This window comes from Aquarana catesbeiana, linkage group LG06 (assembly GCF_042186555.1).
Source record: "Aquarana catesbeiana isolate 2022-GZ linkage group LG06, ASM4218655v1, whole genome shotgun sequence".
In the NCBI taxonomy this organism is placed as follows: domain Eukaryota; kingdom Metazoa; phylum Chordata; class Amphibia; order Anura; family Ranidae; genus Aquarana; species Aquarana catesbeiana.
Window position 1 is genome coordinate 145,976,241 of NC_133329.1, and position 13,975 is coordinate 145,990,215.

Below are 13,975 nucleotides of genomic sequence, written 5' to 3' on the forward strand. Positions count from 1 at the left end.
AGGAGAGATGCCGACTCACAGTCAGCAGCTCTCCGCTCAGGGAGGAGTGAGAACCGAGCCATCGGCAGTGTTCGGTGGCTCGGTTCTCATTGCAAAGACGCTGGGGGACAGCTGCAGCATTGGTCTGATGCTGCATCCACCGAGGTAAGTATGAATAGCCAAAAAAAAGAAAACCAATACTTCTCTTTTAACTGAACAAGTTGAAGATAGAAGCCTATTGGTTACTATGCACAGCTGCTCCAGACTTTGCCTGCTCCAGTTTTAGTAAACTACCCCTTTTGTGTGCTTTGTTTTTTTGGCATTACGCAAACTGTTTTTTATACTGCCACCTGATCTTCTGGTCACATATTTTGTACCAGGTGCTTTTTGCAGCCTCATCTGATGCCAGATTAAAGAGGTTTTAAACCTTTCGTGTTTTTTCACCTTAATGCATCTTGTACATTAAGGTGAAAAAATACCTGGCAGTGACCGCCCCCCCCCCCCCCCCCCCCCCCGTTTTACTTACCTTTGCCCTGGAACTTGACCCAACAGGGATGCGCTGTCTCTCTGCAGGGAGTTCTCAGGCTCTTGGTTGGATAGATTGATAGCAGAGCAGCCATTGGCTCCCGCTGCTGTCAATCAAATCCAGTGACGCGGGGGGCAGGGCTGAGTCAAACATTTAGTGGCTATAGTTGCCGAATGCTGGACTTGGGAGCGCGCCCGCAAAATAACCCTCTCAGGAGAGCGCTTCTCCTAGGGGGTTATCTGATGCGGGAAGGAGCCAAGAGAGCCGTTGGGGGACCCTAGAAGAGCAGTTTCGGGGCCACTCTGTGCAAAACGAGCTGCACAGTGGAGGTAAGTGTGATATGTTAATTTAAAAAAAAAAAAAACCCCTTACAATCACTTTAAGGTTATTCAGGCAGCTCCTTGAGCTGCAGACAGCCCCAGTTTTCTGTTTGCTTGGGCCTGTTAGCATTTGTTTGCTGTGATGCCCACCCCTCAGTTGGACTGATTTTGAATGTCCCAAAAGTGAATGGTTTCCTATATCTGTTAATGCACGATAAATAAAAAGAGATTTTTGGTACTTGCTTATAAAATCCTTTTATTTGAGTCTATTGAGGGACTGCTTACTACAAAAATGTTAGGCATGTGGGTAGCAGGGGAGGGGTTATCCTGGGTTAGTTTTTTTTTTTTTTTTTTGTAAGGGTGCAATTCTCCTGTAGTATGACCTGAAGGTGAATGACTTCCTGTGTGTCCCAATGGATTCCAAGAAAAGTATTTTACAGTGAACACAAAACTACTATTTTTATTTTTATTTTTTTCAGCAAAGACATGTTTGCAAAGATGGAAATACTTGGCCAGTTTAATCTGGGATTCATTATAACCAAGCTGGACTCTGACCTTTTCATTATTGACCAGCATGCAACAGATGAGAAGTACAACTTTGAGATGTTACAGCAGAACACTGTGTTACAAGGGCAAAGGCTTATCATGTAAGTAGAATTGGTGCTCAATGCAATGTTTAATCCATTTATGACTAACTGCAGTTGATCTGTATGGAGTCAGTGCCTCTGACTGAAAAGCTGTCCCACCTGGAGTCCCGATCGACCAGCCCGCGCTTCCGCCAGCTGATCACAGAGCCGCACAAAGACCAGATTGGCTTTGTTCAGCTCTGATATAGTAACCCGTAAGCGATGACCTGACATCACTTCTGTTTTACCCAGATGTACATGGCTCCATTTTTAATAATAAAAAGCATTCGATAACACCGATCTTGGTATGATCCAATGCTTTTAAGGGCAGGGAAGGGATCTGTCCATATAAAGTACCTGTCCCATGCTTATTGCTGTCACAAGGGATGTTTACACTCCTAACAGCAATAAAAGTGATAAAAAAAAAATTAAATGAGAGCGCGCAAAGGCGAACACACGTGTCAGTCCTACACGCACGCAAACAGCGATCGTCCCACACATGTGAGGTATCACCGCCAACGTTAGATCATGGGCAGTTATTCTAGCACCAGATCCCCTGTGTAAATCTAAAGTGGTAACCTGTAAGGGCTTTTAAAGTGTCGCCTATGGAGAGTACAATTTGCGTCGTTTGTCGGCAAAGCACAGGCATGCGCAATTTTAAAGCGTGACGTGTTTGGTATCTATTTACTCTGCGTAACATCATCTTTTATATTTTACCAAAAATTGTTTGTTTCTTGCATTAATATTCAAAAAAGTTAATTTTTTTTCTCCAAAAAATTATGTTTAAAAAAACCACTGCGCAAATACTGTGTGACATAAAAAAAATTGCAAAACCCACCAATTTTTTCTCTAGGGCCTCTGGTTTAAAAAATATAAAATGCTTGGAGTTCTAAGAAATTTTCTAGCAAAAATTGTTACATGTATACAAAAAGTGCCAGAAAAGGCCTGGTGTTAAAGTGGTTAATCCGTTTATGACTAACTTCAGTTGATCTGAATTAGGTCAGTGCGTCCGTGACTGAAAAGCGCTGATATGTTCCTTCTGCCCATCCTGACATGTCACAGATGGTGGTCTATTATTAAAGCTTTGTGGAAGAAGCTAAAATATTATTATCTGATATAACTGATTTGCATTTGATTCTCAGTGTATCATTTACACCCGTCTAAATGTTTCCTTAGGCCTTAATAGGTTTGGGTGAACACATGAATGTAGAATTGAATTATTCCAGCCCAGGAGTCATAGGAAAACTCTAAGGGCCAGTTCACACCAGATGCAGTCCAGTGCATTTTCTGCATAAAAAACACATGGACAGTAGGTTATATGGATTCCAATGGCATAGTTCACACCAGTGCAGTCCATTCCAGTGCAGAAAAAAAAAAAACATTCTGCATTTTTTTCTGCACTGAACTGTACTGGAACCTGGCAAAATGGATAAAAAAAACACACCGGAACGCACCTAAATGCAACGCAAATACACCAGAACGCACATGTCACAAATTAGCCGCCTTCACACTATTGCGACTTCTGGTGAGCCCAGAATGGCACGACCAGAGAAATTACATTGTTTTCAATGGTGCCCTGCCCCATAGACTTCTATGTTAAACACTCACAGAAGTTGCAGCAGCATTTGTTTTTTACCCACACCTTTCCTCCCAGGTCATCCTTGCTGTCTAAAAACTCTCTTCCCAAGCATATTTAAATCACACCTAAGCGTAGCCGAAACTAGCAGCGTTCCCACTCGCAGGGTTTTTCTGCACACAAGAATTGGCTGCCCTATGTGCGATAAACACCGCAAAGTAATTCAAGAACCTTTTTGGTTATAGAGCCTTGCATGTTTTTTCAATGCGTGTTTTGCCGCAAATGTAGTGCATTTTATTGCACGACAAATGCGTGGCAAAATACGCAACTGCTAACCATGTTTGGGATGTCATTAAAGGCTGCATTCACATCTGCACATTTTCAAACGTAGTGAATGGGCTACCCTATGTGCGATTACGCATGAAAAGGTGCATGAAAAGTTGAGCGGGAACACGCATTTCTTTCTCGTACATCACGGGCCACAGAGTCTCAGTAATTACCAATGCGTTTTATATAGGGTATCACTAGGTGATTGGACACTGGCACACCCTAGACAGGAAGTTCAACCCCCTATATAACCCCTCCCCTTACTGGGAGTACCTCAGTTTTTCCTCCAGTGTCTTAGGTGTTGGTCACGAGTAATGATGTGCTGTGCTGAGCTGGAATATCCTCACTGGGGCAAGCCATGCAAATGGATCCATTCAAGGTGTCTTTTCCAGACCGAGTTGGATGGTACCCAGGCCTCGTGTCCGAAGAAACGAGGTTTTACCTGTAACGCTTCTCTTTTTAGAGAGCTGGACACCGGGATCCAGTATTTATTTCAGCCATATTCCTGGAGGGGAGCTTTACAGGCCCAGAACTGCGGATCCCCCTATACAAAGGGGGCCCCAGTCTCTGAATGGAGCCCACCGTGAGTGGTGAAGATTGGGTCTGTTACACAGAACCCTGCAGCTGGATAAGGTAAGGGAGACTCCTTAAGAATTTTTCTAATTCTAGTAGGTTTCTCCTTTAAGTAAATGTATGCTATGCCTAAAGTCGCCACTGGGGGCTGTCAAGAGCACATACCTTTTCATGCCTGATCTGTCTGTCTCGGTGTCCATGCTGTACGCTCCTCCAAGCCATGCTCCAGGTAGGATGTGGGAAGGGGTTTTTTTTCTTTCAGGGATTCTCCCCCCATGGCTTAGGTTTAAAGAACAGGGAAGCGGTAGTATACCGCACCACCCGCCGCCGCCACCACCACCATTACAGCGGCTTCCCATCCACCGGCCCTCCTCTCACCTTCGCCCCAGCCTCCCCTTCATGCTTTTTCTGACGATCGGAGCCTCGGCTCGCGCGGGAAAATGGTCTTTTTTGAAAAAGACGAGGGGGTGGGCGGAGGAGGGGGGTGGAGCGTTAACGCGATCTTGGCTTGGTTAGACGCCCACACAGAGCAGCGGGCGCATGTGAGTGTGGGGGACACAGGCATTCCCAGGCAACATTTACTTAGGCACCAGACTGTGACTTGGTAGCAGCGGCAGTTGCTGAACTACATTGCTCAGCAGTCAGTGCATTCTGGTAATACCTCTGCCTTTGTTGCTTGACACTATGGGCAGAAGAGGTACAAATACCCAAAAAAATAGGGGCTCTACGGGATCTCCCTCAGGCTCTGAGGACCCCCCCTCTGCAGCACCTTCCCCCCTGAAGGACCTGGGGAGACTGGCCAGGGTGAGCCGTCAGGGTCAGGGGCTGCAACTGCTTCTGGCACTTCAGCCCCTGTATACATTACTCAGGAGGATTTTTCCTCAACCGTAAATGGATTAGAGGAAAGATTAGTGGCCTTAATCGCATCTTCACTCAGTGGAAGCCACCCAGGACCCTCAAACAGAGGAACTCTGGGGGAAAAAGGAGAGGAATCCCCCTCAGAGGATCGGGATCAAACTGATGACTCCTCTTCTGAGGAATCAAGTGGAGAAGGGCCCTCTTCAACTTCTCAGGATGAGAAGTTGCTGGTGCAAATTCTTGCTGGATTAGTCCGCTCCACATTTAAGTTACCTGTATCTGAGTCAGTTGAAGAACCCTTCTCTTGTTTGGGTTCACTAAAGCCTCCTCAAACTGCACATGCCTTTCCTGTTCATGGTTTACTGGAAAAGCTTATTTATTCTGAGTGCGATCACCCAGATAAACATTTTTTCCCTCCTAAAAAGTTTTCAACACTTTATCCTATGGAGGAAAAATTTACGAAGATGTGGCGTATACCGGCAGTTGACGCCGCTATATCCTCCGTACATAAAAGTCTGACTTGTCCTGTTGACAACGCTCAGATGCTTAAGGATCCAACTGATAAGAAATTGGAATTCCTGTTAAAAATTGTTTTCTTCTTGGCAGGTTCAGTGGCTCAACCTGCAGTGGCAGCAATCTGAGTTTGTCAATACTTGAAAGACCATGTAAAACAGGTGCTTAAAGTTTTACCTGGGGTTGGCCAACCTACCAGCGGCTTTGTGTTTTGCAGTTAATGCAATCAGAGATTCTATCCTCCAGACCTCTCGCCTTATACTTGGGTTGGTGCATATGCGTAGAATCTTATGGTTGAAAAATTGGTCAGCCGAATCACCATGTAAGAAGCTTCTGGCTGAATTTCCCTTTCATGGTGCAAGGCTGTTCGGGGAGGATTTGGACAATTATATCCAAAAGATCTCTAGTGGGAAAAGCACCCTCTTGCCAGTTAAGAAAAGGAGTACACGTCCCACTTTTAAACGTGCTCTTTCCCCAGTGCCAGGAGCATCAGCCCCCAGACAGTCGCGACAGCCTCTTCCGTCAGGCTCAGGAATTAAATCTCAGAGTCAACCCCAGGGACAAAAGAAGTCCTGGGGGTGGAAGTCTACAAGACAAAATGCTAAGGCCTCTTTATGAAGGGGCGCCCACGCTCGCTGGAGTGGGGGGAAGACTGCTACAGTTCTCAAGGGTCTGGCAGGAGGATTTTCAGGGCAGATGGGTGGTCTCCACAATAACTCTAGGTTACAAGCTAGAGTTCCGAGAATTCCCCTCTCCTCGTTTCCTCAGATCAAATGTTCCCAGAGACCCAGAGAAAAAGAAGTCTCTCTTTCTAGCGTTGGAGCGCCTTTTGTCGCAAAACGTTATCGTGGTAGTTCCCATGTAAGAGCAAGGATTGGGGTTTTATTCAAACCTTTTCATGGTACCAAAGCCAAATGGAGATGTCAGACCCATTCTAAATCTTAAAGATCTAAACTGATTCCTAAAAGTACGGTCCTTTCGCATGGATTCAATCTGATCGGTAGTCTTCATCCTACAAGGATTAGAACTTCTGGCATCAATAGACATCAAGGATGCGTACCTGATTGTACCTATTTTCCCTGCTCATCAAAAATATCTGTGTTTCGAAGTAGAAAAACTCCACTTTCAGTTTGTAGCTCATCCCCTCGGGCTAGCTACTGCACCTCGGGTGTTTGCAAAGATCTTGGCTCCTCCTCTGGCCAGATTAAGATCCCAGGGTATAACGCTAATAGCATACCTAGATGACCTGCTCTTGATAGACCGGTCGGTAGCCCGCTTGGACCAAAACTTGGTCACCACAGTCAACTACCTGGAATACCTAGGTTGGGTCCTCAACTTAGAGAAGTCTTCTTTAAAACCAGTAAGAAGACTAGAGTATTTGGGTCTGGTCATAGATACAGCCCAGAAGAAAGTGTTTTTACCCCAGGAAAAAATCAATGCCTTAAAAGAACTAATTCAGGTAGTCAGGACAAAGAAGGGTCCTTCTATTCGCCTTTGTATGAGGCTGCTGGGGAAGATAGTGGCTTCATTTGAAGCAGTTCCCTATGCTCAGTTTCGTTCGAGACTGCTACAAAACAGTATCCTGTCTGCCTGGAACAAAAAGGTCCAGGTGTTAGATTTTCCGATGCGTCTGTCTCCTACAGTGCGTCAGAGCCTCAGTTGGTGGTTGATACTGGAGAATCTGCAAAAAGGAAAATCCTTTTTACCAGTTACCTGGAGAGTGGTAACAACAGATGCCAGTCTTTCGGGTTGGGGAGCAGTTCTGGAACAGTCGTCTGTCCAGGGGAGATGGTCCAAGACTGAGAGGACCTTGCCCATCAACATTCTGGAGATCCGTGCGGCATATCTAGCCCTAAAGACCTGGACGCTCAGGTTACAGGGTTGCCCTGTCAGGATCCAGTCCAACAATGCCACAGCAGTGGCTTATATCAATCACCAAGGAGGCACCAGGAGTCGTGCGACTCAGGGAGAAGTAAACCAGATCTTAATCTGGGCAGAAAAGCGTGTGCCGTGCATATCGGCAATCTTCATTCTGGGGGTAGAGAACTGGCAGGCGGACTACTTAAGTCGCCGTCAGTTAGTCCCAGGGGAATGGTCTCTTCACCCGACATCTTCTTGATCATATGCCAAAAATGGGGGTTCCAGATGTAGATCTTTGTGTCCAGGTTCTCTCTGATTTATCCATTCCCTCCTATTCTGCTACTACCATGACTTCTTTGCAGGATCAAGCAGGAAAAGAAGTTGGTACTTCTGGTGGCCCCAGTGTAGCCCAGAAGAGCTTGGTATGCAGAAATAGTAAAAATGGCGGTAAGTTCCCAATGGACCCTACCATCACGTCCAGACCTACTATTCCATGGTCCAGTGTTCCACCCTGCCTTACAAACGCTAAATTTAACGGTTTGGCTATTGAAACCCATGTTCTGAAGAGTCGTGGGCTTTCAGGCCCTGTGATTTCTACCTTTATTAATGCAAGGAAGCCAGCTTCCAGAATGATTTATCATAGAGTCTGGAAATATGTCTCCTGGTGTGAATCCAGGGCTTGGCATCCCAGGAAATATGTCATAGGTAGAATCCTTGACTTTCTGCAAATGGGGTTAGAAATGAAGCTGGCCTTGAGTACCATCAAGGGCCAGGTCTGGGCCTTGTCAGTATTGTTTCAACGTTCGTTTGCTTTGTATTCTTTGGTGCGAAGCCCCTAAACCCCTGGGACTTGAATTTGGTTCTGTCAGCTCTACAGAAGCAGCCTTTTGAACCAATACGTCAAATTCCCTTGGTCCTGTTGACAAGGAATTTTTCTGCTAGAAGAGTATCAGAATTAGCAACTCTTTCCTGTAAAGAGCCATATTTAATCATGCACAAGGATAGAGTGGTATTGCGCCCTCATCCTATCTTTCTGCCGAAGGTGATTTCAGGTTTTCATCTAAACCAAGATGTTGTTCTGCCTTCCTTTTTTCCAGATCCATGTTCTATGGAAGAAAGGTCACTACATTCTTTGGATGTAGTGAGAGCAGTCAAATCCTATCTGGAAGCGACTGCTCAGGTTCGCAAAATGGATGTTTTGTTTGTGTTGCCAGAAGGTCCTAATAGAGGACAGGCAGCGTCGAAGTCTGCCATTGCTAAATGGATTTGACAAGTTATTGTTCAAGCTTATGGTTTGAAGCAGAAAGTTCTGCCTTTTCAAATCAAGGCGCACTCCACAACGGTTATTAGTGCTTCATGGGCAGTGCATCACCAGGCCTCTGTGGCTCAAATCTGCAAGGCCGCAACCTGGTCTTCAGTCCATACATTCACCAGATTTTATCAGGTGGATGTGAGAAAGCATGAGGATATTGCCTTGGGCGCAGTGTGCTGCAGGCAGCGGTACAAGGTCCTCAGGTCTGATTACACCCTAGTTGTTGTTCCCCTCCCATCAGATAACATTGCTCTGGGACATCCCGTCAGTAATTATTAAGACTCTGTGTCCCATAATGTATGAGAAAGAAAATAGGCTTTTTATAACAGCTTATCTGTAAAATTTTCTTTTGAGGTACATCACGGGACACAGAGGTTCCTCCCCTCTTCTAATACACTTATATTGCTTTGCTACAAAACTGAGGTACTCTCAGTAAGGGGAGGGGTTATATAAGGGGTTGAACTTCCTGTCTAGGGTGTGCCAGTGTCCAATCACCTAGTGATACCCTATATAACCCATCAGTAATTACTGAGACTCTGTGTCCCGTGATGTACAGTGGGACAAAAAAGTATTTAGTCAGCCACCAATTGTGCAAGTTCTCCCACTTAAAAAGATGGGAGGGGCCTGTAATTGTCATCATAGGTATACCTCAACTATGAGAGACAAAATGTGGAAACAAATCCAGACAATCACATTGTCTGATTTTTGAAAGAATTTATTTGCAAATTATGGTGGAAAATAAGTATTTGGTCACCTACAAACAAGCAAGATTTCTGGCTCTCACAGACCTGTATCTTCTTCTTTAGGAGGCTCCTCTGTCCTCCACTCATTACCTGTATTAATGGCACCTGTTTGAACTTAAGGAAAACAATAGAATCGCGCTAATTAAATGATCAAATGTGAATTGATAAATCAAACTGTGAGATTAATATATGAACAAACATATAATAAATACAGTTTATCAATTAAAATATAGCAAGCCTTGTTCGTCTGGTGCGCCGGCCGTAGCACACAGACTAACCCATCCTGCTGAACCATCGGAAGACACGTGGCTGACGTCACCATGTGTCTTCCGATCGTTCAGCAGGACGGGTTAGTCTGTGTGCTACGGCCGGCGCACCAGACGAACAAGGCTTGCTATATTTTAATTGATGTAAGTGTTCATTTTACTTTATCCTTTAATAAACCAAGAGATTTTACACTATGGGGTGTTCTCTCTCACTATGTACATCTATGGTCGAGTCCACCTTTCTATGAGGAGAGCTGGGAACATCAGGAGCCTTACAGAGGAGGTCTAGAAACAGCTATCATCTCTAAATTAGCCCAGCAGTTGTCTCGTTGGTCATACTCTGCAGGAGTTTTTACATACCAGCTTCCCCTGATCCTCTGTAGTTGGGGGATCATGGGGCTCCGGTAAGCAGTCACCCCTTCTTTACCGGTGGCGGATTTCTTCTTCTCAAGACCTAATTGGCACAAATCACTTTTATTTAAAGGGACTTTTTTATTCACGGGAATCAAACCCCTTGGTTTTTCTAATATTGTTTATTGCATTTAAGCAGTTTCTCACATTTTGCACTTTATGGCACAGTACTGTGATAATACACGTGAGTGAGTGGGTCGTTTTAGATTATATCACTGTATTTATTATATGTTCATATATTAATCTCACAGTTTGATTTTTCAATTCACGTTTGATCACTTAATTAGCGCGATTTTATTGTTTTCCTTATATTCTGCACTGGACTTATGTTATTCAGGAGAATTGCTGCTGTCTATGATCTTGTTTACTTATTCACTTGTTTATTGGTTTATAGTTTGGGTTTCTGTTAGCGCAGTTTGATCCCCTTTTTTCTTTACCTGTTTGAACTTGTTATCAGTATAAAAGTCACCTGTCCACAACCTCAAACAGTCACACTCCAAACTCCACTATGGTGAAGACCAAAGAGCTGTCGAAGGACACCAGAAACAAAATTGTAGACCTGCACCAGGCTGGGAAGACTGAATCTGCAATAGGCAAGCAGCTTGGTGTGAAGAAATCAACTGTGGGAGCAATAATTAGAAAATGGAAGACATACAAGACAACTGATAATCTCCCTCGATCTGGGGCTCCACGCAAAATCTCACCCCGTGGGGTCAAAATGATGACAAGAACGATGAGCAAAAATCCCAGAACCTAGTGAATGACCTGCAGAGAGCAGGGACCAACGTAACAAAGGCTATCATCAGTAACACACTACGCCACCAGGGACTCAGGTCCTGCAGTGCCAGACGTGTCCCCCTGCTTAAGTCAGTACATGTCCGGGCCCGTCTGAGGTATGCTAGAGAGCATTTGGATGATCCAGAAGAGGATTGGGAGAATGTCATATGGTCAGATGAAACCAAAGTAGAACTGTTTGGTAGAAACACAACTCGTCATGTTTGGAGGAGAGAGAATGCTGAGTTGCAACCAAAGAACACCATACTGTGAAGCATGGGGGTGGCAACATCATGCTTTGGGGCTGTTTTTCTGCAAAGGGAACAGGATGACTGATCCGTGTACATGAAAGAATGAATGTATCGTGAGATTTTGAGTACAAACTTCCTCCCATCAGCAAGGGCATTGAAGATGAAACGTGGCTGGGTCTTTCAGCATGACAATGATCCCAAAACACTGCCCGGGCAACGAAGGAGTGGCTTCGTAAGAAGCATTTCAAGGTCCTGGAGTGGCCTAGCCAGTCTCCAGATCTCAACCCCATAGAAAACCTTTGAGGGAGTTGAAAGTCCGTGTTGCCCAGCGACAGCCCCAAAACATCACTGCTCTAGAGGAGATCTGCATGGAGGAATGGGCCAACATACTAGCAACAGTGTGTGACAACCTTATAAAGACTTACAGAAAACGTTTGACCTCTGTCATTGCCAATAAAGGATATATAACAAAGTATTGAGATGAACTTTTGATATTGACCAAATACTTATTTTCCACCATAATTTGCAATAAATTATTTCAAAAATCAGACAATGTGATTGTCTGGATTTGTTTCCACATTTTGTCTCTCATAGTTGAGGTATACCTATGATGACAATTACAGGCCTCTCATCTTTTTAAGTGGGAGAACTTGCACAATTGGTGGCTGACTAAATACTTTTTTGCCCCACTGTACCTCAAAAGAAAAAGGATTTTACAGGTAAGCTGTTATAAAAAATCCTATTTTCTGCTATGCTCAGTTGCGAATGAATGTGCTTGGAGGAGAGTTTTAGCAGCAAGGATGACCAGGTAGGAGAGGCAAGGGTTAAAAAACAGACAAAAAAAACCTCATCCATATAGGAAGTTGCATCGCTTCTTATCTAAGCTACAATATCTCACAAAAGTGAGTACACCCCTTACATTTTGTAAATATTTTATTATATCTTTTCATGTAACAACACTGAAGAAATTACACTTAGCTCCAATGTAAAGTAGTGACTGTACAGCAACAGTGTAAATTTGCTGCCCCCCCCAAAATAACTCAACACACAGCCATTAATGTCTAAACCACTTGCAACAAAAGTGAGTACACCCTCTAATTGGAAAATTTCCAAATTGGGCCCAAAGTGTCAATATTGTGTGTGGCCACCATTATTTTCCAGCACTGTCTTAACCCACTTTGGCTTGGAGTTGACCAGAGCTTCACAGGTTGCCGCTGGAATTCTCTTCCACTCCTCCATGATGACATCATGGAGCTGGTGGCTTTTAGAGACCTTGCGCTCCTCCACCTTCCGTTTGAGGATTCCCCAGAGATGCTCAATAGGGTTTAGGTCTGGAGACATGCTTGGCCAGTCCATCACCTTTGCCCTCAGCTTCTTAGCAAGGCAGTGGTCGTCTTGGAAGTGTGTTTAGGGTCATTATCTTGTTGGAATTCTGCCCTGCGGCCCAGTCTTTGAAGGGAGGGGATCATGCTCTGCTTCAGTATGTCACAGTACATGTTGGCATTTATGGTTCCCCTCAATAAACTGTAGCTTCCCAGTGCCGGCAGCACTCATGCAGCCCCAGACCATGACACTCCCACCACCATGCTTGACTGTAGGCAAGACACACTTGTCTTTACATAGTTGCGTAGTAGGTGAGGTTGATAAAAGACACAAGTCCACCAAGTCCAACTATGTGTATGATTATAAAGTATGTCAGTATTATACAAGGGCAAAGGGCATGAGGTAGAGAGAGGTCGCAGGTGGCTGCCACTGTCGATCAATATCTCAATACCGCATGCACTAAGGCAGAAACCCCTAAAGAGGGGGGGGGGGGAGAAAACGAGGGGACTATTCCGGTACCAGGTATGTTTACTAATAGTAATAAACAGTGATAGTGACAAAAACTGTAAAAAATATAAAAATTCCATTTTAATAGAAACCATGGTTAAAAGATTGTAACAATGACACATACAGTTGCAATTAAAAAACGGGAGCAATGCATACAACCAATTAAATTACAACTTGTAGTGGTGTAGACACAAATAAAGCTTGAGTTCTCGACCGGTTTCGCGGTTTCACCGCTTCCTCAGGAGAGCAATATCTGTGGTGCAACATACAATAAATGTAGTAAATACAATCATACACAAATTATACAGGGATATAGGAAAGCAGCAAGAACAGTGAACAATACGTTATATAATATACAAGATAAATAGAATAAGGATGGGCTCACCCGTTCTATGGTTGCCTGTGGGTACGCATAGCCCCAAGTGGTTCCCACCGCGGCGAACACAGGGGATGACTAAACAGACCCTGGGTAGATAATTGTATAATAAGATAGAGTGAATAAGGAGAAATGAATTGAGGGGAGGGATAGAGTGGGGGGTGCCAGTGGTATATTATTTAAAAAATAAAACAGTGTGCAAGTAAGCAAGGAACCACGGGAAGTGTGTGAATAGGGGAAGTAGGGAGGGAAGAAAAAGGGGGGGGGGGGGGGGAAGAAAAAAGGGGGGAGGGGAAGGGGGAGGGGAAGGAAAAGGGAACAAGGGGGAGAGAAGGAGAGGAGAGAAAAGGAAGCGAGAGGGGGGGGGGGGGGGGAGATGATAGGAAGCCCCACGGGAAAAGTATATGGGGAGAAACTAAAGAAAAGTTGCACACATAGGTATAACCGGCACTCACCCCTAAATTGCATGAACATGCGCATGGACTTGAAAGAGGACCAACGGCAGATGATGGTATAATGGATGGAATGAGGCCACTGGTTGTTATTGGGCAGTGAATAGAATCCCCCCAAATAAAGCTGGAGTGCTTGGTATGCACTCAGAGGAGTTGCGCTGCCAGCTGTAACAAACATGATAATAGAGTCATATAAAAATTGACTCACCGGTCAGTGAAACCAGTTGGCTAGGATTCATGTCACAGGACAACAAGTCAGAGTAACAGGGTATATAGTTAATACTGGGATAACAACATGGGAGATATAAGGGAGCATATTACAGACATGGTATAAAAGGATAACTAGTCAGCACAGCATAAGGCTGAGAGGGAGGCTGTCTGTCGGCAGGCAGGGAGAGAAAA

The 13,975-nt window shown here is 44.6% G+C and overlaps 1 protein-coding gene across 2 annotated transcripts in view; it reads left to right on the top strand.

The window, feature by feature from the left end:
• The window catches only part of PMS2 (PMS1 homolog 2, mismatch repair system component), a 134,644-nt gene that overhangs the window by 92,332 nt on the left and 28,337 nt on the right, over nt 1–13,975 (top strand). Inside the window, exons 12-13 of one of the 2 annotated variants that reach the window (XM_073591015.1) lie at nt 1,305–1,472; nt 10,348–11,036. In XM_073591015.1, coding sequence (XP_073447116.1) covers nt 1,305–1,472; nt 10,348–10,405 — 226 coding nt within the window. In that variant the 3' untranslated portion in view covers nt 10,406–11,036. Of the gene's footprint in view, nt 1–1,304; nt 1,473–10,347; nt 11,037–13,975 lie in introns of those variants that run through there. The other variant, XM_073591014.1, reaches the window with a different exon arrangement.